The following is a 21,428-nucleotide window of genomic DNA, read 5'->3' as shown; positions in this document are numbered from 1 at the left end:
GGAACATTCCCCTGTTAACCACCCTCAGTTCTCCCTCTATTCCTAACCCAGCCGCCCTCCATGCAGCCAGAGTCTGCAATAACTCGAGTGCACGGCACGGACCCAACTAACCCATTCCGGTCGCAGGTGCAAAGTGGCTCCACTGGTGGCGATCGTCTCGATTGCGACCACTCAGAGCTCGCTATTCATCGAGATAAAAATGTGCAAGAAAAACCTTGGGTACGGGTACGGAGTACTCTAGTTGTAATCTGCAGAGTGGACGAATAGTATCGAGTCTCCATATCAAGCTAATCTCCCTCCCCTACCTAGGTAATCCCCCGCATGCTGACCAGATAAGCCCTCAACCTTCTGTCAAACATGTGTTGAAACCGAAAACGACGAGGCAGCGCTGATCGGCCCGAAAAAGGGCCTACGGTTCCACCTTTTCCCAGCTCGCGTCCTTGACCCTGGCCGAAGCATCCAAAAGCTTACGCTTCCCCGCGCCCGAGGCAGGATTTGGAGACGCAAGTCGAATCCTCTGCTGTCATCATTTTGGCCCGCCCAAGAAGTTCAATGTCTTCCCCATCTTAGCAACCTTTAGCACATCTCGAAAGGTCAAGCTCGTCCTCGTCTCCCGTGCGTACGAGCCAACCTCGAATGGCCCGGGGTCGCCCAGCAGCCCCCAATTACAGATAGACTGTGCACCGAGATCTTCATCTCTGGTGACCTCGGCAATACCATGTAAGAAATCAGAATAAAGTCGTTCTTTTGTAACTAGCAAGCTTCGCCTTTCCTGCAGAATGCGGAACTGAGGGTTTCTTCTCTCTGCGGGATCGTTCTTCGGATAAATGTCTAGTACGATCGGTGCCCCCAGGCTGACGGTTGCCACAATTGGGTAGTACGCGGCTCCGTCTTCGTGCGGCATGATCCCCTGGCCTGGCCGGTACTCATTGACCAAGACATGGTTTGGACTCTTGTGGGGCGAATCAGTAAAGATGCCCAAGGCGTGGAAGCGGGGTTCGATGATGGGGGTGATGAGCCAAGACGGCAGAGACGAATCGAGAAGAGTGTTGCTTTTGGTGAGTGACGATGGCCAGGTTTGCAATCTGCGACGCGAGAGATGAGTCCAGCGAGGACGAGGGGCGCCTCCTACCTGCGATGTTGGTTAGCACGGGTATGAATGCCTTACGTATGCAGGTGGGTGATAAGAATGAGATCCGGGATATTGACATCATTCCAAATGACCAAGTATGTGATCGGCCTAGCTGTGTTGATGTCGGGATATCAGTACTACTATGATTCTGCCCACCTTCTGGAGTAGCAAAGCCTCCTCTTCCTCGGAGATAAAGTCGGGGATGTAAAACGCATCGGCAGGCAATGAGCAGATGCGAGCTGGAGTCAAATCGCGGTTCATCACATTAACATGAGTCAATGACGGGCATGCCACTTTTGGATACAAGCTGTATGGAATCCTCGGAAATAGTTAATATCTCAGGATAAATTCATGTCTTCTGAAGGGAAATGAATGATTGCTCTGGAATGTGTGAAAGTCCTCGAGGTTTGCCAGTGGGTCGCATGGCTAGTGCTCGCCGCTTTGTGCCAAATGTATCAGGCGACACTAACTTGTTGCTAGCCCTAGAAGATTACTAGTGATTCCAACAGTGAGCTAGTCAGGACAGCGCAAGGAGAGGAGGCTTAGAATCCAAAGCATACGGATACTATTAGTAGAAGAGAATTCGATGAGGGGCAAATGTAACGGCACGTGATAAGTGGGATATAGTAGAGCTCTTCCTCCGGTCTTTGAGATCTAATAATGAGTCCCTACATCGAATTCCTGTCCTAATGAGCAACCGAAGAGATCGATCGTAGTAATTAGAAGTGCTTTCTATTGGCGAAGAGAGAAAAGACAAAGTGATACTCTGATCGACTGACGCTCTGATATCGGCCATGCTAGCGTCATAGTCGGAACCCTTTTAGGGCAGGGGAATACAGAATGACGCTATAATCACGTTTATCGAAATGGATTCATCTTGAGGCAAATCATTACCGCAATCATGCAAGATATCTCATCAATTCCTGGTCCCAATCTGTCGTTGGATATCAAATCGAAGCCGAGAGCATGATATCACGAACCTACCCTCTCGAACCCCACCAAAAATCTACGAAAAGAAAATTATCGCAAGTCAGCCGCCAAGCCTAGGATTCGAACCTAGATCTTCTTTGTGCTATGTTAACCCCTTACACCAACCTGGCTGTTGTTAGCAGGGCCATCCATTTGTAATCTTTTCATGTGCTTTCTCAGGCTTCCAGACCCCCATCCTTTTTTATAATATGCTTGTTTGGACTCTAAATTATTGTCCAGCGCTTTCAAATAACTGAAGTCAAATGAGTAGGGAGAAAAAAAGAAAAAGAAAGGGGGGCGTGAACCATCCATTTGGTTGAGGGAGTCATGGGAAGATTGGGGGAATGGAGGGAGGTTATATAGTAACGCTGTGGCTAGTGCCTCGCCTATCAGCTGCTTAGCGGGACGCATTTGGCCCACATGGCCCACCTCTATCAAAATCAGAGTGCCCGTACTTGGGGCTTCGTCGCTTGACCGTAAGATGCAGAGCTTGTCGGGTTTGAGATCAAAGCGATGGCCGAGGGAGGGCCGCTGCTTGGTTTGGTTTCTGGCAACAAGGGAGCTACATTGGGCGGGAGTGATAGAAAGAGAGCATCGGAAGCAGTAACATATATGGGAAAGGACCCAAGATAAATGGCGCTGATACAGCTCAATTCAAGCAACTATATGCTAAGTCTCTCAAAACATATCAACACCATAGCCCCACGTCATTAGTCGTACGCGTAGGACAATCAAATCGTTGAACGCCCCGCGATATTTGCCTCAGGCAGAAGCCCCACCTGCCTCGCGAACTGCGCGAATCAACTCGGCTTTCACTCATTACTCTTGCGAAATGGCACCCAAGAACAACGCCAAGGGCGGCGACAAAAACAAGGCTCCGAAGGGCAAGGGCAAAGAAGCCGGAGGTGATGCCGCAGGCAAGGAGAAAGGAGGCAAAGGAGCGCTGAAAGCGGCCACGTCAATTAACGTTCGACACATCCTGGTATGTGAATTGACGAGTCCGACCGGGATTAAAAAGCATGACAAGATTTAACCTTCTAGTTCCAGTGTGAAAAACACTCTAAGAAAGAAGAAGCGCTTGAGAAATTGCGCAACGGTGCCAAGTTCGACGAGGTCGCCCGTGAATTCTCTGAAGACAAGGCGCGACAAGGTGAGATTGGACTATGATTCCGAATTTGGCTCGTCAGATCCTCAAGATGTTAATTTGCACAGGCGGATCCTTGGGCTGGAAGGTGCGTGGAAGTCTGGATGCAGCATTCGAAAAGGCTGCATATGAATTGGAGCCCAGTACCACCGGAAATCCCAAGTATGTTGAAGTGAAGACAGGCTTTGGATACCATATCATCATGGTAGAAGGCCGTAAATGATCAGTTGGCGAGAAAATGAGTGCGTTTGCTTTGCGAATTACGTACGTCTTCAGAGCTTAATTCGTACATGCTAGTCTTATACTCCTTCTATTCCCCTCGAAGGATTTTAAACGAGGATTGCATAACCAGTGTAAATGAATCTTTCTACTGCGCTTTCTTTGCAGCTTCGAGCTTTGCCTGCTCCTTTGCCTTCTTCTCCTGCCTTTGTACCAGGCCCTCTGCACCAACACCACCGAATACCAAAAGAATGCCCAGCCACTGTCCAACTGACAGAGAATGACCGAACCAGAACACGCTGAGAAGCATGGTGAGCATCTTTCGTGTCACTGTAACAGTAACAAGAACCAGGGAGGAGAAACGAGACAGGGTATAGAAAATGAACACCTGTCCGACCGCTCCGCATGCAGCAAAGCCCAGCACATTCTTCAAAGCTTCAGGGTGTCTTTGAAGAAACGAGATAGCAGACCAGAGCTCTGTCTCCGTGGACGGGGGAATAGGGAAAGGAAGAAGGTTATGAAGGACCCCGCTTCGGGAGATATGCGGCATTACCAAGAGGTATGCAGCAGTCAAAAACGTAGATAGCACATTCTGCGCAACCATCATCTGGGGCCCAGTGAATCGGGTGTACACCTTAGGCGAGGAGAAGACATGGTCTTGGGTGGTATTCGTCAATCCATCAAGAAGGAGGTTAATGGAGAGCAAGAAGATACCCCATGAAGACGATCCAGCCTGCTTTTCTGCCGATGCAGCGACCTTCTTACTTGTGCCCGGATGGTGCAGGGTGAAGGTCGCGACACCCAGAGTCACAGTAAGCACCACCGCGTACTTGTACAGCGGGTATCTCTTGCGAAAGATCGTCAGATGGAGGAGCATAACAGGAAGGAGCTTGCAGGACTTGGCGAGAATGAAGGTCAGGTAGTCTATATGGGCGAGACTAGCATATCCAAATGGCGAGGCGAGCGATGAGCATATGCTCACAAGGAGAAGAGGAGTAAGGATTCGGGAGGTAGGGAAGACCGCAGGGACCTTCTGTCCCTTCGGAGTGGAGAAGAAAAGGTACGCAAACCCGGTAATGGCAGCGAAGGTGGACTGGATTGTGTTCAAGACCAGAGAATATGTAAATCGTTCTGTTGGGGGCTCGGGCTCAGAGGCTGTAGCGACTCGGACAGGGTATGCCGTGGTGGTGATAGCTTCCTGTAAAACACCCCATGATAGGCTTTTATATGTTAGTATCCCAATCGACGGACCATTGACTGACTTGGAATCTCACAATGCTGCGTATATACCGGCGACGCAAATAAGAAGTTCCACCACCCCCGGGGACTCAGCGGCGGTTTCCAGAGGCGCAGCCTTTGCTGGAGTGCTTGCTAGAACATCTGAAGTTGACTTTGCGGATCCATTTGTTTGGGCTTTTAAATCCCTTGGTGTCTCCTCTTGCGTGTGCATCAACTGGGAAGACGGTTTTCGCTGTAGAGGCGCAGCTTGCTTTTGCCGACCCATTGCGCAAAGCTTGAAGTTGAAAATCGGCCGCAATAATGATGACACAAGTAACACGCCAAATGCTAGCAAGTTTGGTTCAGGCAGTATATATAGATCAACGTCAACGGGGAGACTGGCAAGACTCCTGAGACAGGATGATTGTTTCCAAGGGAAGATGATGCCATGTGTTCTGTTTCATTCAATCTTATCGGCATATCACTGATCGCCAGGGGGCCCCACCCGCGCCAGGAACTGCTGTTCTGCACAACCGGGAGGTCAATCGGCATAGTCGTGGGCAATACACGAGAAGCTTTTCCATTTAGGCTCAATTGGCCTAAGTGTAAGATCCATGCATTTCTGCAATTCACATTAGTCCAACCCATTCTTCGCGAACTGGCCTCGAACGAAACTAGCAGGCGGTGAACCGCCGCAGCGCGGTGAGAAAGAATCTGCCGATCACTGCAGCTATTTTTCGAGTCAGAAGTGGGAGCTTCAAAAGGCACCCTCGCCAAAGAATAACAGACCAGATCCCAACATCTTTCAAGTGCAGCCTTTCATAGTTCTCTCCGATCAATTACTCCATGTCGCAACCAGAGTGGCCGTCTCAGGCTCCCTCGGCTCTCAGTAAGCTCATTCACGACGCCGGCGCATCAGGGAATCAACCCACCGCAACCACTATCCAAGTGCTACATAATCTCCAACACCAGCACCTCTGGACCTCTCTCCAAATCCATGACATTTCAGATAAATTCAAACAGTATTACGGCGATGTTCCTACCGGCGAATTGCCCATCAGAAGCTTGATCTCTGGTCTCCCACCACATCGCGTCTACACGCACCCAGACGAGCAACTTTATATGCTTCAGAACGGGATCCGGGAAGACGAGCTCCGACCGGAGCGCCTTTTCGTTTTGCCAACTTCACAAGGGATCACCTTCAGCCTCAGGGTCATCACAGCTGTATTCAATGCTTTGGGGGGATAATCTGGAGACAGTAGTTGAGGACGGTGTGATCACAGGGCCGGTTGTGGGCGAGGGAAAGGAAAAGAAGTTGGATGAATATTACAAAAAGAAGGTAGAATGTCTGGCTTCTAAGGAATGGGGCTCGAAGCGCATCCTGCTTGCTATGGTAAATCGGGGCCCTGGAGGTGATGGAACGGTGGTATACTATGTGATCCAAGAAGGGGAGGTGAAGCCGAGACAAAATTAGACCGCGGGCTTCTGTCTAGTGATCAATATGGTATGTATGTTCAATTCAGTCTCCCTGCTATGTTTTGGGGAGAATCTCGCTCAGGGCTAATTTGACAAGAGTGCTCAGGCGGCATGATGCACGAGCGTTGAAGATTGCACGCGAAATACACCCGGAGACCACCGAGTATAGAGATTACAAGAAAGATCGAAGCCGGAGGAAGTAAGAATCGCCCAAGAAATCAAAGTCAGCCTGCCTTTGTTCAGCCAAGCACGTTGGCATGTCCATTACTCTTGGCATGCTCGCCTTCCCGCAGACAGCTAGTGCAATATCGTTCATACCATTGCTTCACATGGTCTGCGTTTTCAGCGAAGATTCGGCCGGCCTCCTCCTCGGGGCTTGGTGCCGCTAGGTGGTCACTGAGCAGGATCTCCACTTGTCGACACCGTCGAAGCTCTTCACGAAGCCATCGCTCCCATTCGGTTTGAATCACCTCCTTTTCGATGTTATTCACGACGCGGAGCGCCACCAGGAGGTCGTGTCGATATGTCCCGAGTCGTTCGCGAGTCTGCTGGAAGCGTTTTGTCGCACTTCTAGCCACTGCGTCCCTGGGTCCAGAGGTGCTGAGCGATAGCGGCATGTCTGCATACCGGAGAGCATTCTCTTGGAATGCGTCGAAACAGCTACTGGCGTTTCCGTCCGATGGCCAGAGAGTTGTATTTGCAACTGCTTCGTCGATGTCGCGAATGTAAATAGCTTTGCTCATCATCATATTCGGTTGAACTCCCAATCTAGCGAGGAATTTGCCTGCATGCCGTTCGTGCCACCAATCCCATGTATCTCGTGAGGAGTAAAATCCATTCATGAAAGCACTCGATACCAACAGCAGCAGTATGATTCTGTGCGCGCTCACGGTCTTCCATGACCAGCGCATAGCATCGAACGTCCATGCCATCATGAAAGAAATGACACCTTCCATGAAAGATGTGCATGTCTCGAGAAGGATTTGAACCATTGTTTGGCGAGTACGTGGTCGGCGGGGCTCAGTTTTATCACCCCCCAGGCCATTGAAATGAGAAACTTGGTTCTGGCGCCCAACGTGCCCAAAGATAGTGATCGCTTTCTTTGTACGGCTGTGAGCGCCAAGGCGTCGCACTTGGTCAGTGACCAAGTCGACCAAATCCAAAGCATCCTCTTCCAAATCCTTGCTTGCCCGTTTATCGATCATACCTGCAGGAATTAGGGATCAAAGAGATATTCTTAAATAGATGAAAGTGAATACTTACTTTGAAGACCGAATGGCGTCTTGAGCCATTCAACCTTACTGTAGATAGCAAGTTTGCTCTTCGATTTCCCGACAAACGTAATTGCAACCTTACTGACAAGACGGAAGGATCTTCGAAAAGGGAGATGCCAAGGAGTCCGCTTATCAGTAACCACATACAGCAGGTGATCTTGCAGTACATCGACTATCTGATAGTCTGCAACCGACTGGTCTTGTAGTTGGCCCAAGACACCTTCTGTTGAAATACTGTATTGGAGGTCTCGTCTAAGGTGACGAGCCTCTGTGCTGACCCAAGGACTTTGTTTGATGTCTTTTGCTTGTCGCTCGTGGAGTAAAAGCTGCCACACTGCACTTTTATCGCCAAAGAGGATGTGGAATAATGCTTTGGGGCTGATGTCAAGAATTTTCTCGGCAGCTAGGGTCAGATCTCCTTGAGGTTTATATTCTACCGGTTTTGCGGGGAGTCTGAACCTTGGGTTGTCGCGACCACGTGTCTTAGTAGCGTCCAAAGTGAGGTCTTTGTCGATATAGATAGGAACGCGAAAGTCCTTTCCAGTCGTTGCAAGTCGTGGATCATTCTTCGCATCGCGTGTGATATCTTCCCAGCTGTCTGCACTAGGATCTCTGTTCGAGGATCCGTTATCCATCTTGATTAACTCTTTCAGTAGAGCCTCGAGGCCCAGGGGCTCGACAGCTATAGATTGCTGGATCAAGAAGTCCAGGCGTTTCTGGAGAAGCTTCAAGGGCTCCAGGAAGATTTTCATCGTAACTCGTCCTGGAGTGTCGCTTCCCAGCGGCGGAATGGTATGAAGGAAGAGAAAATCACAGTCTCTTCCCGAAGCAGCTGTGACTTCTTTGATGTTATGAAGAGAAACGCTAGTGGTCAGCACAAGGCCAAGATGGTTGCTGTAGAAGTAAAGGCTCCGAGTGGTGACATAGGCTCGGCCCGGAAATTCTTGGACATCATTGGGAGTCCACGTTGCCCTGAAGACAAGAACCAATGCTTCGTCCCTCGTAACATCTGGGCAAAGTAATCGAAACTGAGCATCTTGATACCGCAATTGTTGGGGATATATCGTAGGATAATCGGGCTCGGCGGGCTCGGAGCTTTGATCCTTAGCAATCTGCTGGTGGATCTTAGACGCTTGGTCGCCATCAAGGCTAACAGTCTGCCTATGGCGTGGGCCTGATACTTGTCGCTGCACCTGAGGTGGAGTGGGGAGGATTGGTTGAGCAGCAATGTCTTTAGATGGATCACTAGCCGGTAGCGTAGCCAGATCTTTCTCGGTATCCTTGTCGCCCCTTTCAATCTTCTTTTCAGTCGCAAGCTTGTTGATAAATCCCCAATTAGAGCTGCCCCACAGGTTTGCCATCATCCCACTTGGCATGCCTCCTGTGCTGTCCACCAGGCCTAAGCCAATCCCTCTTTCGCTACTTACAACCACCGCAGCTTTGCTCATACTAGTAGCAGCCGGTGGATTAGCAAGTGTGGGAGGGGCAAGATCGGCACCAGGCTCGTCATAAGTGCTTAAGCTTCGGCCTCTACTGCCTTCGCCCTCTTTAGTATTCACAGCTGCAGATCCGCCGTAGGGCAGGATGTTGTGACTCGCTGAGATGAGACTGGCAATACCACCTACAGGTCCGGGTATGGAGGGAGATGCTGGGGGGGGCATTGTTCGACTTGCGATGCAAATCTAACTTCTGAATAATGTGCGCTCTGGTAGAGCTCTCGCTGTCTCCACCGGTCAGTCGGCGACCACCATCAGTACTGGCCCTAAAAGTGCTGCTATCCCGATCAGGAATTGGTAGTGCTGAGCTTCGGTCCCCATTCGGTTCCTCGCTTGGAGGTATTAATGAGTCACTTGGTTCTGCTGTAAATTCAGGAGCGGGTGGCTGGGAGATGGCGAATGCTGGGTCATGGACGGTCATTTTTCCCGAGATGGAGAGGTCAGTGCTAGCTGGATCCTCCAAGGCCTTTTGCTTGGCCGCTTCAAAAGCACCAATCCATTCCATCAGCTCCTTTTGTGTTTCCGCTTGGAGAATGATGCTGTTGTTCTTGGTTTTGACCTGGAAACAGAACCGTCGCTCCTCTTGGAATGCAGGACGGACACTGCACAGGAGGACACCAATTCGTTCAGTTTCTTCAACACCTCCAGTCCGAGAACCCTGGACCAGACATCCAAAGATACCATGCTTCAGGAAGGCCCAACGCCTCACCCAAATGGACCGGGTAGGCTTTCCAGAGAGTTTGCGTAAATAGAGCCAGCCTTGCTTTTCAGGCTTAGCATCTTTGCCCATGTTGAGCGTTGGAATAGGACGAGAACCGAGATAGGGTACAGTAGAGACAGAATAATCCTCTAGTTCACGAGAAGGTCTCGCCGCCAGCTCCGCAGCCTCCTCAATCTGCTTCCTGGCCGCGAAAAGCTCCCTTTTGGCGGATCTGTCACTTGCTTCCATCTCATGTACCCAACCCTTGATACGATCCATCTCAGTCGACCATTTGGAGAAAGTTTGGCTGTTGTTATTATGGAACCCACGGAACTCCCTCCATTGGTCGAATGATACACGCACAAGAAGTCTGTCAAGCGCACTGCGAAGTTGGGGAGATTGGACTGCGAAGTCCATTGACATGCGGATGTAGGTCTTTCGGGCTTCATGGAGCTGGAACGCTTCCTCCCTCAGGGCCGAGTTCTCTTTCGATTTGGACTGCGACGCATACCGCGCTGAGAGTAAATCATACTGTTTCTGGGCGCTGTCGAGATTTCGGCGAATTTCCTTAGTCAAATAAAATCAGCGATTGTTATCACAGAAGGTCCGGACGGGACGGGACGTAAGTGCCCAACTTTGCCCTCATGTACCTTGAAATTCCTAAGATCCTCTTGAATAAAGGTGCGAATAGGCTCGGCAATCATTGACTCCATCTTCTTGATCGTCGCGACAATCCCATTCCACAGATCCTTAGAGCCCTCCCCGCATCTTCGCATTGCCAGCAAGGTGTAATCATGGTCGACAACGGCTTCGGAGACGACAAGGGGATGTGTGGAATAAGATAAAAAGCTTCCTACGACTCCTTCCAGAGCAGTCAGCTCGGAGGATAGTTTGGTCGAAGCTTTGGCGTATCCGTCAAGCCATTTCTCGATAAAGTCGATCTGGTCACAGAAGTGCTGGGTAGTTGCACGGAAGGTAGGGGAGTCAAGCGCCGCTTCTTTCAGACCTACGGGCCTAGAGGTTGACAAGCTGGTTAGCATTGGTGTGAAAAGCCCATTGAGGGATGCTTTCAGGACTTACACCACGCTCAGAAGCTTTCCGGCCTGAGGGATCGGAGTTGTTGATGAGGTTGCCATCTATTGCATTTCTCCAGCCTCTTCTTGCCGTGAAGGGTATCTCGGGCCAGACAATAGAGTCGGATATGCCTCGTCTAGGGGAATCGGATCGATCCCGTTTTGACGAAGACAATGAGATGAGGTTGACAGGAAGTTGTACGCAGTTACACGTACTACTCTGTGAAGGCGAGATCTGACCGAACTCGCCGCACGCTGATTTGATTGGCTTAGCATCGACGTCACGAACAGGGAGCATCAGCTGGGCCTATTGAGCGCCTTAGGCAACAGTGGGTCGTCTTCCGTTCCTGGGCGGTGTGAAGTTTTTTTTTTTCTGCCCGGTCAACTCTCGAGCAGCAGAGTTCTACAGAAACAAATTTCACTCGAGTCGCAATGGAGCCTCCTTCGAAAAAAATGCGGACGCTTATGGAGGATGATAGCTCCGACTCTGGTGATGACTCTGGCGGAGTCCCCATCAACCACAAGTCCCCTGAGGCCGGTTTCAAGATCAACGAAGAGTACGCCCGACGGTTCGAATACAATAAGAAGCGCGAAGAAGTCCAGAAACGTATGTGTTTACCTGAGTTTGACTGGTAAACATGCCTTTTATCCTAACTCATTTTGAAATAGTTGAATCCAAGTACGGAAAGAGCACAGCGGACGATGAGCCCTCGGACGACGAATCCTCGGAAGAGGACGAAGATGAAGATGGAGAGCTAGTAACAGAGGCATTGGATGCTGAAATCATGGCTACTCTCAAAGCCATTCGCTCCAAGGACCCGCGCGTGTATGATGCAGACGCGACCTTTTACAGCAAGTTTGATGAGGACAGTACCCCGAAAGAGAAAAAGGAAAAGCCCATGACCCTGCATGACTACCATCGCGAGAATCTTCTGAAGGGAACCGATCCTGCGGATGAAGACGACACGCCCAAGACCTTTGCTGAGGAACAGGCGGATCTCAAAAACGCGCTTGTGAAGGAATTGCATGCTTCGGACGAGGAGATGGAGGACGCTGATGACTTCCTGGTCCGCAAATCGGAGCCAGAGCCTCTTCCCAAATCGAATGTTAAGCTTGACATTGAGAACGCAGACAAAGATCCTGAAAATTTCCTGTCAAACTTCATGGCCGCTCGCGCCTGGATTCCGGAGGACCGACCACAGCTCCATCCCTTCGACTCGGACGATGATGATGAAGTCGAGCGAGCCGACGCCTTAGAAGAGGCTTACAACTTCCGCTTCGAAGACCCGAACAAGCTTAACGAGACATTGCGAACACACGCACGTGATGCAACCAACAAGATGTCCGTCCGCCGAGAGGAGAAGAGCTCGCGGAAGAAGATCAGAGAGGCTGAACGTCAGCAGAGGGAGGAGGAAAAGAAGCAGCGGGAAGCTGAAAAGAACCGTCTGCGCAAGCTGAAGACTGAGGAGCTGCAGAACAAGGTCAAGCAGATCAAGGAAGTGGCAGGTCTCCGAGCGTCCAAATTCACTGACAAGGACTGGGCAGCCTTCCTTGACGCTGCTTGGGATGACAAGGAGTGGGAGAAGGAGATGGAGAAACGATTTGGAAACGATTACTACGCAGACGAGGAAGATGGCAAGAAACACCCTAAAAAGCCTGAGTGGGATGACGACATCGATATTAAAGACCTCATCCCCGACTATGAAGATGAGGAAGGCCCGCCCGCTTTGGGTTCGGATGATGAAGATGATGACGCTGATGAGGGTGCTAAGAAGAGCAAAGCCCAGGAAAAGCGTGACCAAAAACGAGAGGCTCGCAAGGATCGTCTCCGTGTCGAAGAAGCTGTTGATCGTAATCTGGATCTGGATATCACCCTGCTTCCGGGCGCTACCAAGAAGAACGCAACACGATTCCGCTACCGTGAAGCCTCTCCTGAGAGCTTTGGATTGACCGCGCAGGATATCCTTATGGCGAGTGACTCGCAGCTCAATCAATTTGCTGGTCTCAAGAAACTTGCCTCCTTCCGTGATGCCGAGAAAAAGGCCAAGGACTCTAGAAAGCTTGGCAAGAAGGCTAGATTGCGTCAATGGCGATTGGACACATTCGGCAACGAGTCAGGACCGGTCTTTGATCTTGGTCAGCAAGAACCTAGTGGCAAGGCGAAGGCTGGCGACAATGACGAGCGGGAAACGAAGGTGGATATCCGCGAAGGAGATGGACGCAAGAAGCGCAAGCGCTCTAAGAAGCACTAAACCCGAAGGTTTTGCAAAAAGTATATTTAGCTCATTCATGTCACAGTGACTGTTAATAGCTTCAAGTTTTGCGACATGTGGCCATGGCGTTCTGAGGAAAATTTCAATTCATTTCTGATACGGTATTCCCACATGCATACCAATTGGTAGTACACTGACACGATGGTTCTTTTCATTCCCTCAAGTCTATCCTCAATTCGAAACCAGGCGCTGTAAGTAGGTCAAGGTCAAATTCGATCTTGAGGTTAAAGCTAGTAGTGACACTCAACATCAAGCTCGAGCTTTAATATCCAGATTTTTCGGGATTGGAAGCGGCACGATGTTCCAAGTTCAAGCTGAAACCCGCGCCAGTCGACACTCGGACTTGGGACGGTTGCGGTGCTCAAGCTACCACCTACTAGTAGGTATATATTCAAGTTCATCTAGCATGGTCCGAGTCTCAGCTGTCTGCTCTCCTGGGCCAATACTAAAATCATCAGTTTGCTACCCTCCTATTGAAGCTGAAAGAGTAGTCCTACTGCTATGGAAATGCCACCTGGCTATTTTCGGAGAACCACGCTAGGTTATGAGTGTGGTTGCGGTGTTTCTAGAACCTATCTCCATGAATCATATAGGTGGTGATAAAAGAGATGATTTTCTAACTATATGTTCTCTGTGAATAATGCCAGTCAGATGTGAGCATGAGACTGAACGGCATCAAGTACCGTCACCGTCTTGAAGATACTTCAGCTTACAGCTTGAAGGTTGATACTAGTCTAGGTAAATAAAGGTGGACGGCTGCCAGTAAGGATATCTCTGCTATCTTGTATCTATTAATATTCACTCTAAATGCAACGTACGAGTAGCCTCCTGGCACCGGGTAGCCAAACCATGTCAGCTTATCTGACAAGATCTGGAGATCGGTTCTGGAGCTACAGTTGCATCCTAGGCAGACCTTCGGTCCCCTAACCCAGAGGTTCAGTCATGGAATGCAAGCTGCAAGTGAGTTCGAATTATATCGAAGTACAACGGTGAAGCCATTCATATTCCTTACCGAATGACATGATCCAAACCGGCAATTGCGTATACATACATCATAGTCTAGGTCCAAGTGAGTGTACTATTAACTAGGCGCAATCAAGTCCTGGCAGTGAAACCAGGACGCGCGCGACGGTGGCTGAGTCCCGGCCGTGCAATTTGCAGCGGTAACCAAATGATCCATGGCAATACTATGCAGAGCTTGGTAATATTACCCTTATCCTGGAGGTTTTAACTAAGCCCTGGATATTCTGGCAGGGATGACCAAGCCCTGGTGGTCCATGGCGCTGATTTCATTCTAGCAAAGTCCCCAATCCCTATCATTGCTCTGAAGATGACCTAACCTTCTAGCTGCCATGCTCAAAGCATTCACAAACATCATAAGCCGTTTGACCTTGAATAGGATATATATCGAGTCTACTCCGTAGAATGATGAGGTAAAGTGGATCCGATTTTTATTGGACTGGACCTGGCTTCGTCCCATGTACAACCGCGCATGCGGCTAACCCCCACTCTGAGTTGCGTACCGGTAAGTTGCCAGAAGGGTCCTTGGAAAATGTCTCATAATGGCAATGATGGCGATGACCAGCCTCAAGGTCGAGTCCGCGAGTGTAATATACAGTATGCTAGAGATGGCTATATGCGGGTCGATCTGAAAAGTTAATGATAAGTTTCGAACATTCGAAGAACTTTCTTTTTGCACCAAACCCAGTCCTTTTCAGTTGCCACTAGATTTCCACAGCCATGGCTCATCTGGGGATGAGAAGTCGGGGAGCAGGTCACGAGTGGCAAGGGGGTTGCCATCGGATCCTCGGAGGTTTAGGGGGGGGGTGGATTGCCCCGGTGGGCCCTATGAAGATACGCGTACCAGCGTGACCGGCGAGGTGGACCACCTGGACAGCGCTTAGACACTCGTTGCTCCGGGCTACCGGCTTCAGTTCGCATATCTGCTCTATATCGCAGTCTATAGAAAAGAGGGTTCATAGTATAACAGGGAGGGGAATTAACTAGTGTAGACGATATATTTGACGAGGAATACAGATCATAACATCCAGAGACAGCTGCTAGGAATGCGCGTATGGACCAGCCTCTTTACTGCAGAGTTTTTTTCAGGTTTTTCCTGTCCGCATGGCCGATCGGGAGATATCGGCAAAGGGGGCCGGACAATACACAGTAATACTGTAATGCAGTTCCTGATTGGGTCTTAGCGGGATTGGGCTCGTTCCCGTGTACGGCAGTATTTTTCTCTCACCCCTTCCGCCCCTTCTCTTCTTTTCTTCCTTTTCTTCCCCATCCCCGGTGTTCATTCTTGACACTCCCCATCTCCTCTCTTCCGTGCTACCTTTTTTGTTTGCACAACCTTCACAATGGCCAAGGGTGACGTTAACCAAGCCGAGAAGTCCGTCCTGGGCATGCCCGTAAGTCGCTACTCCCTGATCCTCGCGCAGCTTTGTCCACGGTTTCGAGCTTTCTCAAGCTGCATCTCATGAAATGAGCTCAGCATTGGGAAGAGCCTTGGCCTTGATGTGGGCAATGCTCCGCAAAGGAGGGTTCGAATTAAGAATTGCCATCAGTGGCTAACGAAAAAATTTTTTCTTTTCAGGGATTCGTCGTCGACTTCCTCAGTATGTGATATCCGTTCCAGTTTTCGACAAAATGAAATCGAAAACAGTCATCGGAGAATGCGTAGACTGGTGCTAACTGATTCACAGTGGGTGGTGTTTCCGCTGCTGTCTCCAAGACCGCCGCTGCCCCCATTGAGCGTATCAAGCTTCTGCTCCAGAACCAGGTTAGTGCTCCCCCTTTTCGCAATGATCTCGGGCAACAGCATCGAAACAGCGAAATTACCCTCGAGGCGAATTGGAAGCAGATATCAATCATTGTGCAATATGACTGCAATTGATGAATTGCTCCCATGAAAGTCCGAGAGGAAAAATTTTTTTCACCCTTTGATCCCCTTGCCCGGCATTGCGAATCACCGATAGAATTGCATCAGTCGACTAATCTGCATGAACTCAACAGGAGGAGATGATCAAGGCTGGCCGTCTCGACCGCCCCTACGCTGGTATCGGTGACGCCTTCAAGCGTACCATCGCCGCTGAGGGTACTGCCTCTCTCTGGCGTGGTAACAACGCCAACGTCATCCGTTACTTCCCTACCCAGGCTCTTAACTTTGCCTTCCGTGACACCTACAAGTCCATGTTCGCCTACAAGAAGGACCGTGATGGATACTGGATGTGGATGATGGGTAACCTTGCCTCCGGTGGTGCTGCTGGTGCCACTTCCCTCCTCTTCGTCTACTCCCTTGACTACGCCCGTACCCGTCTGGCCAACGACGCCAAGTCCGCCAAGGGTGGTGGTGAGCGTCAGTTCAACGGTCTCGTTGACGTCTACCGCAAGACCCTCGCCGCTGAGGGTATCTCCGGTCTCTACCGTGGTTTCGGTCCTTCCGTTCTCGGAATTATTGTCTACCGTGGTCTGTACTTCGGTATGTACGACTCTATCAAGCCTGTTCTGCTGGTCGGCTCTCTTGAGGGCAACTTCCTTGCTTCTTTCCTGCTCGGCTGGACTGTTACCACTGGTGCTGGTGTCGCTTCCTACCCTCTTGACACCATCCGTCGTCGTATGATGATGACCTCCGGTGAGGCCGTCAAGTACAAGTCTTCTTTCGATGCTGCCCGCCAGATCATCGCCAAGGAGGGTGTCAAGTCCCTGTTCAAGGGTGCTGGTGCTAACATCCTGCGTGGTGTCGCTGGTGCTGGTGTACTGTCCATCTATGACCAGGCTCAGCTCCTCCTCTTCGGCAAGAAGTTCAAATAGATGACTCGCCCCTCGCGAGGAGTCTAGCCACTGTAGTTATACTGGAGTCGGGGATGTCGTCCCTGCCCCTGGTCTGACCGATGGGGCGCGGGAGGTTGAGGTTGTGGCCACGGCAAAAGATAGATGCGTCAAGAAATGGGTTCGGGGGGGATCTTGAAGCATAGAATGGTGATTCTTCCCTTTGGTTACCCGATGTATTTTACTGCCTGCAAGCTCTTTTTCTTTTCTTTTCAAAACTTGTACTTTTCTTGACGTATCTGATTCCATTGTACATCGTAAATTGTAGGAACCCGTTGATACATCCGTACCTTCCCCATTTCTAGGTCGGTTCTCTGTGACTGCTGGCAGATGGACATTTGTCGACATTATTGACAGCTTCAAGTTCACAGTGCTCTCTGCCTTTGCCCACTGGACTGTTTATCTGGCCTCTCTGGGCCCTCACCCCCTAGATATTACGGCCACGTATGAGTCTTTAGCCACGCGGTAGAGGTACCCCTAGTTCCAAGTTGTTTACGGAATGCTCAAAGTCGCCGTTTGTTCTGCTCATCAGCATTACTTTTCTTGAGCTGACTACCATAGCTATCTCCCTTTGCGCAGACCAACTGCGGCGAACAGCGAGTCCACCTGCCGCCCCACTGCTGTTGCCCATGACGTCTAGCGCGGCAGCTCTCGAATAGCTCCCCTTCGTTTTACTTCACGAACCTCCTCCTCCTTGAACACACAATACGATCCCAAACAATTCTTTCTTGCAATCATGTCAGCTCCCACAGGGATCCCAACATACACTTCAGCCCCCTTGAATGCCAACCAGAACGACGAGAGCACTCAAGGCTCAACCTCCCATCCCGAACCCGCCACCTCAATCGAGGCGTCCGCTACCGGCACACCGCAGCCTCCAAACACCTCGGCCACCGCTACAGCGCCCTCATACGCCCCCATATACGCGACCGCTCAGGATGGATCTTCTTTACCAGCACAGCCCGGTGCAGCCCCAAGCCTCGCAGCTCCCACCGCCGCCCCGGTTCTGCCGACCTCAGCGAATCTAGCACCAACTCCAACATCTGCGCTCCCAACCGCCACGTCTCAGTCCCCTCCTGCTCCACAGCCTGGTGCTATGCCCACGGCACTTTCTGCGGCGGCCCCGCCATCTGCAGTATCTCCAGTGCCTCCTCCCCGAAAGCAGGAGAGCCTGTGTCTGTCTCGACGCCGGCACCGCAGTCCTCGTTCAGTCCATCATATGCTTACCAGCGGTCTCCGCCCAGCCATGCCCCGGCGCCTAATTCGACGACGACTCCTTATTCCTCCGTGTATCCCTCTACCTCTGGTTCGTACTCCCAGGGTCTTCCACTGCATGGAACCAGTGGAAGCGGAGGCGGTGCAGGCAATATCTTTGGTGACGAGGAGGAGCCGGGGTTTCTCACTACGGCGAGGGGATGGTGGCAGAGTGCGGGTACAAAATTGGCGGAGGTAGAGGCAGAGGTTTGGAAACGCATTAATGATGCCCATGGGAAGTAGAGGAGAGCTTGGCTTTTCCTAGGAGGAGCTATGGGTTCTTAGGGCTATTCTTTTTTTTGCTTTTACATTGTAACATTTCTAGATAGTGGGGCGTCGGATGGTGGCTTATGTCTCGAGTCTGGCGTTATTGGGGATGCCAACGGTGGCTGTGTTGATTTACACATGGACTCATTTTTGAGCCGGCAATTACACGTACTGGGTATCATGGTATTCCGCATTTATTCTTTCGGGTAATGCTTATAGCGTACCATACTAAGATGGCAGAGGGGACGCAGTTTTATCTGTTCTCATCAACCCCTCTTTCGTCGCCTGAGGTCTGATATGATGCCTCGACCAAGGGCTTGTGTCATGTACACTGCTGAGAGATAGATTCCTCTACCATGCATGTTGTTACATGGAATTCGTTCCCTGGTAACTTAGACAATAGCGGACAAGAAGCGTCATAAAGCCTGATGCTTTGATTTGTATTCAGCATGCTGATCCAAGCTTGTTAAAGCAAAGATCCCATGGGTTGTCTTCGAAGTAACTACATACTCCTCGGCAATACATATGCCTTGCCTGCCTTCCACCCAAACCCTCACTGAGCCCCATACTAACTCAAGGGGGCTACAAAAAAAGACCTGTGACCCAGGATCTGGACATCTTTCAGTAAATTCAATGAAGAAAACCAAAAGCACAACCACACTTGCAGTCAAAAAACCAGATCGAGAAAGCAAGAGACAGTGCGGTCAATCAAGACGACCAACTCTTCACATTCCTCAACCGAGCTGCAACGATTTTGACAAGCTGAGAATGGCTGGTGACCAAATGTGAGTGGGTCAACACGGGAACGGGATCAAGAACAGAGATATTAAAACGAGTAATGAGAACAGTAAACTGCGAGTCTCCGGCAAGAGGGTTGAAGCCAAAGAACTCGATGCGAAGGGTAAGAACAGTTTCATCGGGGATAGACGGGGTCAGGTGACAGTGGGTATCCAGGCTTAACATGGGGCAGCAGATCGTATAGCCTGCTAAGGCTGCTGCACAAGTTGTATCAAGCCGAGTTCCTGATCGCCATATCCAAATCCAAACGCCATAACCAGAACGAAAAAAAGGAAAAACAAAAATTGATACGAATATTTCCTAACGCCAGTGGTATCCACGGCGTTAGCGCGTTTCAAGCGTTCCAGTCGGATAATATCAGAATATCGACCGGATGCTCTTTTTTCTTTTCAGTCGTGAGAACATCGGGGAAGAAACGTCAAGAGCGGTCCGGACCAGCCTTGAAGACCTGATTATGTGTGTGTGCCAGCAAAAGGTGAAACAAAGAAACAATCAAGGGACAAAACGCCGACCATGGATAGTAGAGCTTTACATAGAGCCCAAGCGAAGAAGCGCCTCAACTGCGGCGCGCTCCTGGGTGTCGAAGGTGTGGGGAGTGGATTTCGCGAAAGTGGATGCAGTGGGGCTGACAAAACCAGCAGGAAGAGGCTGACGGGCAGCAACGTTGCTGCTTCGCACGAATCCTCCTCCACCGTTCATCGATCGTGCTCGAAGAGCATCGGCTCCGATCTGCGCCCAATCCTCCTCGTCGGTGACGTCGCTTTCATTCCACTCTTCGTCCTGAAGTTCGTCCGGCGCCTCGGAAGAAGAGCAGTACGCACGCTCGTCATCATCGCCATCCAGCGACATCTTGTCTGCCTCATACTCAAGCATGTCGAGGTCTTCGTATTCGCCACGCGCACCATTGTCAGTGGTGTAGGAGTACGCGATCGAGTCTCGGCCTGCATTTGCACCGTACACATTACGTCGATTCCGACCCGCGCCCTCGATTTGCAGACCACGCTGCTGGAAAGAGCCGGTCAGGCTAGAGGGAGGCGACGTCGAGGCGTTGGGGTCAGTCGCGCGTGCTTCGCCGCGACGGTGAGCGTCCCAGCGGCCCCAGCCGACCTTCTCAAAAATGACCTCGCTGTTGGCGCCACCGGCCCTTTCAAGGGCAGCGACCACGAGGCGTCGCGCCTTCGCAGGTGGAATACGCGCGAAACCAGGGACCGATGTTGTCAGGTGGCCCATGACATGACGGATGGCCAGCGGGCCCTGCTGCAGCAGGATCTCAGGGAGATGGTATTTGGCCAGCATGACCGGGGTAATGTCGCCGACATTGTCGATTTCGATGGTAGGCTGGGGCTTGTCGCGGGCGTGCTCGTCCTGCAGATCGATGTCTGAATCAAGCTGCGGGACAGTCGACAGTGGCGAGCCAGGGGAGAAAACCGGTCGATTTTTGAAAGCTTGCGGCGGTAGGGTCGGCGAAATGGAGTTCGGTGGCGTCGGCAGCATGGCCGGCTGTCCGGGGCGAGCTCGAGGCTTGGTCGCGCCAGCTCGAGGCTGAGGAATATCGACAGAGGCGGTCTTGCCAGCAAGAGCCATTGCGAGGCTGGAACTGGATTGCATAACCATGTTGGATGTTTGAGGAAGAAGACAAAGGGGGGGGTCTTGGGAGATCTAAAAGGACGCGCGCGCATTAGCATCTATGAGTCAGATCGGGCGTACCATAGAAATGCGACAGCCCCGAGTTTGGTAATTGGGGGCAAGGGAAGTGGCAACTGGCGAACGCTTTGTTTTCAAAAAGGCATGAAAGCCATGAAAGCCATGACAGCCACGACAGCCACAGGGGCATATGCAACTTACCTCCACGCGTAGTTGCAGATGTTGGAGACGGGTTGACGCGGTAAGGAGAAGACAATCGCGGCGCAGCTGAGTTGTCACCACGCGATCGGCTTCGAACCTTATATTTGGAATTTGGAATCCCTTTGGAGAGAAGGGAAGAAAGGAAAAGAGTATGGTCAAAGAGGTAGAAAGAGAAGATCACAGGGATTTGTGCGACTGGAGTAAGAGCGACCTGGAGCCCCTCCTTAAGGGCCAGGACAGGCCAAACTATGGGACTCGGCAGGCACTGCTCATGCGCAGCGCGTGGGCCGGTTGATTGGCGTTTCGTAGAGGCCGTGGAGGCCGGATACTTCCGGATTCAGCAGATGTATACTCCGTACTTGGGCATATTTTGCCTTATTCCATATTTCCCTTGGCCTTTTCCCAGTTTCGATCGCAATGAGCCCCATGGTGACATAGGGTTTCCATCCGGGTCTT

The 21,428-nt window shown here is 51.0% G+C and overlaps 10 protein-coding genes across 10 annotated transcripts; 5 read left to right on the top strand and 5 right to left on the bottom strand.

The window, feature by feature from the left end:
• Nucleotides 1–526: 526 nt before the first annotated feature.
• On the bottom strand, nt 527–1,393 carry N7468_001112 (uncharacterized protein; the record flags this gene model as incomplete). Its single annotated transcript, XM_058470409.1, has 2 exons — nt 527–1,132; nt 1,289–1,393. The coding sequence occupies 2 exons, from the start codon at nt 1,391–1,393 to the stop codon at nt 527–529; spliced, it is 711 nt and encodes a 236-aa protein (XP_058333550.1).
• A 1,540-nt stretch (nt 1,394–2,933) lies between these two features.
• N7468_001111 (peptidylprolyl isomerase) lies at nt 2,934–3,468 on the top strand (the record flags this gene model as incomplete). Its single annotated transcript, XM_058470408.1, has 3 exons — nt 2,934–3,083; nt 3,143–3,251; nt 3,314–3,468. The coding sequence occupies 3 exons, from the start codon at nt 2,934–2,936 to the stop codon at nt 3,466–3,468; spliced, it is 414 nt and encodes a 137-aa protein (XP_058333549.1).
• A 144-nt stretch (nt 3,469–3,612) lies between these two features.
• On the bottom strand, nt 3,613–4,968 carry N7468_001110 (UDP-galactose transporter HUT1; the record flags this gene model as incomplete). Its single annotated transcript, XM_058470407.1, has 2 exons — nt 3,613–4,684; nt 4,739–4,968. The coding sequence occupies 2 exons, from the start codon at nt 4,966–4,968 to the stop codon at nt 3,613–3,615; spliced, it is 1,302 nt and encodes a 433-aa protein (XP_058333548.1).
• A 560-nt stretch (nt 4,969–5,528) lies between these two features.
• Nucleotides 5,529–6,156, top strand: N7468_001109 (uncharacterized protein; the record flags this gene model as incomplete). The annotated part of the gene is given in 2 exon segments (XM_058470406.1): nt 5,529–5,894; nt 5,905–6,156. 2 exon segments carry the CDS (start codon nt 5,529–5,531, stop codon nt 6,154–6,156), a joined length of 618 nt encoding a protein of 205 aa, XP_058333547.1.
• Nucleotides 6,157–6,397: 241 nt separating this feature from the next.
• N7468_001108 (uncharacterized protein) lies at nt 6,398–10,764 on the bottom strand (the record flags this gene model as incomplete). The annotated part of the gene is made up of 5 exons (XM_058470405.1): nt 6,398–7,365; nt 7,422–9,029; nt 9,058–10,195; nt 10,279–10,642; nt 10,709–10,764. The coding sequence occupies 5 exons, from the start codon at nt 10,762–10,764 to the stop codon at nt 6,398–6,400; spliced, it is 4,134 nt and encodes a 1,377-aa protein (XP_058333546.1).
• Nucleotides 10,765–11,133: 369 nt separating this feature from the next.
• N7468_001107 (KRI1 family protein) lies at nt 11,134–12,953 on the top strand (the record flags this gene model as incomplete). Its single annotated transcript, XM_058470404.1, has 2 exons — nt 11,134–11,308; nt 11,371–12,953. The coding sequence occupies 2 exons, from the start codon at nt 11,134–11,136 to the stop codon at nt 12,951–12,953; spliced, it is 1,758 nt and encodes a 585-aa protein (XP_058333545.1).
• A 2,384-nt stretch (nt 12,954–15,337) lies between these two features.
• N7468_001106 (putative mitochondrial ADP,ATP carrier protein (Ant)) lies at nt 15,338–16,790 on the top strand (the record flags this gene model as incomplete). The annotated part of the gene is made up of 4 exons (XM_058470403.1): nt 15,338–15,388; nt 15,574–15,595; nt 15,683–15,759; nt 15,993–16,790. 4 exons carry the CDS (start codon nt 15,338–15,340, stop codon nt 16,788–16,790), a joined length of 948 nt encoding a protein of 315 aa, XP_058333544.1.
• A 754-nt stretch (nt 16,791–17,544) lies between these two features.
• On the top strand, nt 17,545–18,305 carry N7468_001105 (uncharacterized protein; the record flags this gene model as incomplete). The annotated part of the gene is made up of 2 exons (XM_058470402.1): nt 17,545–17,943; nt 18,009–18,305. The coding sequence occupies 2 exons, from the start codon at nt 17,545–17,547 to the stop codon at nt 18,303–18,305; spliced, it is 696 nt and encodes a 231-aa protein (XP_058333543.1).
• A 732-nt stretch (nt 18,306–19,037) lies between these two features.
• On the bottom strand, nt 19,038–19,292 carry N7468_001104 (uncharacterized protein; the record flags this gene model as incomplete). The annotated part of the gene is made up of 1 exon (XM_058470401.1): nt 19,038–19,292. One exon carries the CDS (start codon nt 19,290–19,292, stop codon nt 19,038–19,040), a length of 255 nt encoding a protein of 84 aa, XP_058333542.1.
• A 363-nt stretch (nt 19,293–19,655) lies between these two features.
• N7468_001103 (uncharacterized protein) lies at nt 19,656–20,741 on the bottom strand (the record flags this gene model as incomplete). Its single annotated transcript, XM_058470400.1, has 1 exon — nt 19,656–20,741. One exon carries the CDS (start codon nt 20,739–20,741, stop codon nt 19,656–19,658), a length of 1,086 nt encoding a protein of 361 aa, XP_058333541.1.
• Nucleotides 20,742–21,428: the final 687 nt, after the last annotated feature.

The sequence above is a fragment of the Penicillium chermesinum genome, assembly GCF_028974085.1.
Source record: "Penicillium chermesinum strain IBT 19713 chromosome Unknown utg000002l:1.0-5270490.0:1.0-5274688.0, whole genome shotgun sequence".
In the NCBI taxonomy this organism is placed as follows: domain Eukaryota; kingdom Fungi; phylum Ascomycota; class Eurotiomycetes; order Eurotiales; family Aspergillaceae; genus Penicillium; species Penicillium chermesinum.
The sequence above is the reverse complement of the archived record's forward strand: the minus strand, read 5'-3'. Positions and strand labels throughout refer to the sequence as shown.